Source organism: Galendromus occidentalis, unplaced genomic scaffold (genome assembly GCF_000255335.2).
Source record: "Galendromus occidentalis unplaced genomic scaffold, Mocc_1.1 scf7180000077478, whole genome shotgun sequence".
In the NCBI taxonomy this organism is placed as follows: Eukaryota; Metazoa; Arthropoda; class Arachnida; order Mesostigmata; family Phytoseiidae; genus Galendromus; species Galendromus occidentalis.
This window is the reverse complement of record NW_003805466.1, coordinates 115,200-120,931: the sequence shown is the minus strand read 5'-3', so window position 1 is coordinate 120,931 and position 5,732 is coordinate 115,200. Positions and strand designations below refer to the sequence as shown.

The 5,732-nt window shown below is 54.4% G+C and overlaps 1 protein-coding gene across 1 annotated transcript; it reads right to left on the bottom strand.

The window, feature by feature from the left end:
• Positions 1 to 3,507: 3,507 nt before the first annotated feature.
• GPHR (Golgi pH regulator) lies at positions 3,508 to 5,339 on the bottom strand. Its single transcript, XM_003745168.2, has one exon. The coding sequence runs from the start codon at positions 5,124 to 5,126 to the stop codon at positions 3,756 to 3,758; it is 1,371 nt and encodes a 456-aa protein (XP_003745216.1). The 5' UTR covers positions 5,127 to 5,339; the 3' UTR covers positions 3,508 to 3,755.
• Between the last annotated feature and the right edge of the window lie 393 nt (positions 5,340 to 5,732).

The window sequence follows — 5,732 nt, the reverse complement described above, 5'->3', positions numbered from 1 at the left end:
AAGTGTTCTCGTATCCCCATAGGAGCTCGACGAGTTAAATGAGAACTTTGAAATGTTCCAATTCCAGCGGGCCGACCTGCGTTCCCATAATATTCGATCGGCAGGACAGCCGGAGGTCCAGCTGCAGGCGGAGCTGTCAAGCTTGGAAGAGACTTCCGACAATAAATTCGATGGGAGCGAACGTGCGTTCGAGATCTCTCGAAATCATCATCGATAGTCCCACTTCAGCGAGAATGCATTTCCGAGGAGAAATCGGCTCCTCGAAGGTCGCAAGCAGCACGGAACATCGGTTGAACTTTGGGGAAGAAGACAGAATTGAAGGCATTGCCTCGACGGAGGGAGAATCGACGGCATTCGAGGGGGAGGGGCTAGGGGTTCGGGGGAGGAGGGCTGTTTAGGACGCGGGGAGAGAGAGTTGACCGACGACCTGGCCAGCTGCCCCCGCACGATCGCTCGCTCGCTGGCAGCTCTGAAGCCATTTTCCTCGACGTCAGTACATTAAGTTTGAAAAAGCGGATCGGAGCCCAGACACCTTCAACGGGCTCTCGAGTTCGATAGCTTCATTGGGCTTCGTGGTGGTGAACGCCGCCAGGAGAGGCGCCAGGGAGAGAAAGACACCGGATAGAGTGGGGAGCAAGCGCGAGCGAACGTCCCACAGCTGAGCCTCGCGAAGGAGCAGGTCGTCCGGCACGCGTAGCGTATCCGCATCCGGTAAACACCATCAAGCCGCCTCCGATGCGAGTTTTCTACTCGTCGGTACCTCCGAGCGACCGATCCACCGTTCATTCATCCATCCATCCATCCATCAGGGAGAAGAGCGAGAAAGAACGACCAAGTACGAGCGAGAGAAGGAAGAACTAATTATTCCTCTACGGAAGAATGAATTGCCAGTCAGGCAGGCACGCAGCCAGCGAGCCAGACGAGCAGAAGACGGCAACAGAAATCGATAATAACCTCGTTCGACGCAACATCAAAGTTGGGAGAAGCGGAAAAAAGGAACTTTCAAAGGATCAACTCTCTCTTCCCTCTAGTGCGAAAGCTCCGTTCGCTCATCCGCCGCCATCTCTGCCGCCGCTTCCATGGGACGATCATTAGTGCCTCCTGTTCAATAGTTCCCCCCCGCTCCGCAGATTTCTCACTGCGCCTTTCTGCCCCATTTTCGATCTTCTGTTCCTCCATCCGCTCTCACTCTACTCGTTCTCGCAGTGATTCGCCAGTACTGCGCGTCGCTACCGTCCGCTCGGAAAGGTCGGATTTTCCACCCTCCGACTCAGTCGGTTCGTCGGGCGGTCGGTCGGCGACAACGCCTAGCGGCGGGACTCCGAGCTCAGCTTCCGTCGCAAGAAATTCACTGAGCGAGATTCAGAACCGAAGCAGACATCGTAGGCCCCGCTTTGATCATCATTGACCGAGAGGCTTCGAGTCCACAGAACTCTCGGCGAGATCTACGGCCAACGCACAACGAATTAGTAAGGAATAGGGGACAGGCGAGCTTATGACGACGACGTATACGACGGGAACGAATGGCGTGCATTACACAACCACGCCCAGAGAGAGATTTGAAAGGGTCCGGAAGGTTTGAGCCAGCAGAGCCGGTATTAATCTGTGTAAAACACTTCTGCTCGTGGCTGACAGGATGACCTTGGAGGCCAATCTCGTCATCAGCCAACGAGCGAACTATGCTTATGTCCATGTTGCCGCGGCGGTTGCGGCGGCGACACCGCTTGACTCTAACCCCGGCCGCCTAGCCAACCGTCCCCAGGCAGCCCGTTTCCTGCTGCTGCCGCCGCTATGCAGCCACTCGTAGGCCACTCACGACTCCGCAGCGATGTTCGAGTCATCATTATTGCACTATGTAGCATGAAGTACACATACATACATATGTATCTCTCTCTCTCTCTCCGAGCTGTGTTATTAAGTCTTCTCACTTGCCGAGCTCACGCGACGAGGACATGGGGAACATGTAGCCGTCGTCGGTCGCGGACCTCTCAACCGTCGTCCTCATCCAGTTGGCAACGGCATTCCTCTCATCAAGCGAAGTGGTTTGAAGTCGTCGCTCGCTTGCTCGCCCGCCCGCTCGCTCGCTCGCTCGCTCGCTCACTCACTCGTTCGGCACCGTCGGTCCTCGCTGGCTGTTGTCATCGTTTGTTCTACGTCAAGCCATCCGAGTTTCCCCAAGAGCCGAGGAGTTGATGCCGTGGATGACAAACAGGCCTGTGCGACACGAGCAAAAAATAAAAACGAAGAAATGTTTTCCGAGGGAGGCAACGAACGCCTGCCCGACAAACCGACCAACCGAGCCGCTCCGTTTGACAACGACGACGACGACGACAAAGAACAGACGAACCCTTGTTTGAGCTTCGCAGGCTCTGTACTAGCTCGCAGACGTTCTGCGCCTGTCGGCTGGCCAGACAGACATCCGCTGCTTTCCGACCCGGTGTGTCTGCGCGTCTAACGATCTCGTCAGGGGTTAGCCGACGGCTTCCATGAATCAGATTGAGGAAGGAATAACGCAAGATCAACTCTAACGAAGCTGCCGCCGCCGCCCGCCTACCAGCACGAGGTCTCCAACTGACTCCTCGTAGCGCAATGTGTTCTGCGATCTGCTGGAGCCCCCGGAGGAGTCTCTACGAGTGGCGATGTATCCGTCTATCGATCCATAAACTCCACTCATTCCATCGTCTGCATCAAGCCATCCCATTTCTTTTATCAGTCCCACTCCGAGTCCGCGACGTCGCGTCGTCGACATACTTGTTGTTGTTGTCGTCGTCGTCGCTACTTGTATTTGGAAAGGCTCCTGATTAGTTCAACAGTGCATTCCGCTTTTTGCTGGCGGCTTTCTTTTCGAGTGGCAGCTCCCTGAGTTCGCTCATTCCGTCGCTCGATGCGTTCCGCCCCGCTCTGCCCCGAGGGGAACTCGCCTTTTTGCCTGTCGCATCCCATTCGCCCGAGGGCAGGGAGCGGGCGATTCCGCCCGCTCGCCATCAAGTCCGAATCTGAATTCTCAAATGCTATTTCACCATGGCACTGCACTCCCGCTGAATGGAGCTGCAACGAGCAGAAGGATCAAGCAGTCACGATGGATTGCGAAGATTACGCCGCTCGCTCGGCCGGCCGGCCGTCCGCCCGCCCGATTTGACCCGCTCGGAACGTCTCCGGCGCGCTTCTGACTCCTTGATCCCGAATGGAGCTTGCTTGCTTGCTTCCTCGCCTGCCTGCTTGCTCGTTGAGTGGCGAGAAAGAGACCGGCAGCGATAAGCATGTCATCATTTCGATACTCACTATTTTCCCCGTCGTATCCGGAAAAGAAGTAATGAGGGAGGAACCTATATCTGTGAATTGACTCCTAATCGACGATCGGTCCAACTATCCGCGGAACGAGCGTCTCGTCGGCTGTCGCAAGTCCAATCCGTTCGCCCTTGATCGCCGAGTCCGGCCGTGCCGTATTCCCTCGACGTGGAAACATGAACAGTGAGGGAGGAGGCGAGCAGAGGGAAAAGTCCCGGATTCGACCGTGATCAACAACATTCTTCCATGTATTATTCTCCTGGTTTACAAACATGCTTGCGTCAACGACCGATCTCTTCACGGCGAGTTACTTACTCGCTAACGTCTACTGTACAATGGCTCATCTCGTATAATTAACGCACCGCGGCTCGAGCGAATGTCTTAGGTTTCATCTCTTACGCAGGGTTCTTCGCTCAGAGGATCGGATGGCCGGGCTCCGTCGACGTCGTCGTCCCGACGTGGCCTCATTACAAAATTGCGTCTTTTTCAGGAGCCTGCTTGTGAGCCAGGTAGAGGAAGAAGATACTGAACAAGGCACTGAACAAGAAAATCACATCAAACCATCGGTGGTAGAAACTAAATTGAAGCTCGCCCAGCACTTCGGTAATGATACTCCGGTATTCAGCTGGCATGTTCATTCTCATTAGTAGCACAGACGACACAAAATACATGCCCATGAGCTGAGCGAGCAGCAGGACTATGATGTTCGAAGATCTAGAGCTCGCTATCGCATAGAAGAATTTCGTAAGCGTTATCAGAAAGCCTCGGATCGAGGTAACGACGATGATTCCGACGAGGAAGAAGGAAATATGTTGCGACCAAAACTTCACGTCGACGTTTAGGCCGACCCAATCGACAGCGATTTGCATACCTCGCGTGACAGGATCGACTTTGCCGACTCGATCGAAGATGATGTTTATCGTGCAAATGAAGATCTTCCATACACAATAGCCCGAGAAAAAGTAGCCGATAAAGTTGAAGTATCTACCTCTGATAGTTTTCGACCACTGTATCCGCTCGAGCGCCCCGCGCAGATCGACGCACTCGATGAATAAGTGTCGCGATACTTCTTCTTCTCCGCGAACTTCCTGACGGAGTTTCGCCAAATCCTCGGTCGGTTGCCTGACGGCTCCCGCGACGCTGCACATCGCATCATAGAGGACTCTGGAGAAGGATCGATTGGCGGCAGCCTGGCTCTTTAGACCTTGTGCGATGAGTTTCTTCTTCGTTACTATTCTCTCCATTAATCGAATGAGCTTCTTCTCAAGCAAGTCCACATCCGAGTCCGTAACGGGTCTCATGAAGTAGGCCATCGAGGTGTACGGATAGTTGACGGCTCCGAAACCAGACAGCAGAGCCATCACTGTAACTCCGATGACACCGACCCGGGAAATTATCTGTTCCATTCCGAAAATTCCGTGCTTCGGGTTATGGATCGGGAAGTTATCCCCGATCTTCCAGAAGGCGAAGAGGAACACGAAATACGATATGACACCGAGAACGATCCGAGGTCTCTGTTTTTGGATGAAAGTCGCGTTTTGAATCACAAGGCAGCCGATGTAGAAAGGCAGGACCACGATGAGCATCACCAGCATCATGAACAGAACCAGTTTCCAGTGGAACAGGCGCGACGTCGATGCGAGAAAACCGATGATCTCGAAAATGATCAACTCGAACATCAGACAGGACAGCGTGAAGACGGCCGAAAATTGCAGTTGCACGAGTCGGTTCTGAATTTCGTAATTCTTAAATAGTTGTTTCATGAAGAATATCGATCCTCCGGCGAAGAACGTGCATCCCGAAAAAAGCAGAATCACAGAGTCCGAGAGTAGAGACATGTCGACGAATGGCTGGCTGACAGGACGATCTGTCAGTCGGCGGCTCAGTCAGTCGGTCGGTCAATCAATCGAACGGTTACTCCCCCGGTCGAGCGTTCGATACTGTCCTCAAGTTCCCTTCGCTGACACCCACCGAGACACATTCGCGGGGAGTTGCCACGAAACTTGGAGGCCTCACGCGGGAATCGCACCGATTCGGAGCCGTTTCAGGCAGTCATCATTCGAAGCCGGTACGCAAGTTCGACACATCATATAAGCGCCGCCGTGGAACGACTGCTCGCAGGCGGTCTTGATTGTTTTGATGCGGATGCGGCTGGACCGCTACTGAGCGTCGACTCTCGAGCTCTGCCCGCGGCCGCGCGGATCTGACGCTCCCACTCTGCATCGGAGCCGTCTGGAGATCCGGTGAATCGCTTCGTGCGGAGTTAGAAACCCCGGATCGGAATCCTCAAATGCTATTTCACTGCTCTCTGGCGCTGCTGTTCCTTCGGATGGAGTTGCATCGAGCAGAAAAATCTAGCAGTCACGATAGATTGCGAAGATTACGCCGTTCGGCCGGACGCCCGATCCGACCCGGAACGTCCCCGACGCGACTCTGACTCCCAA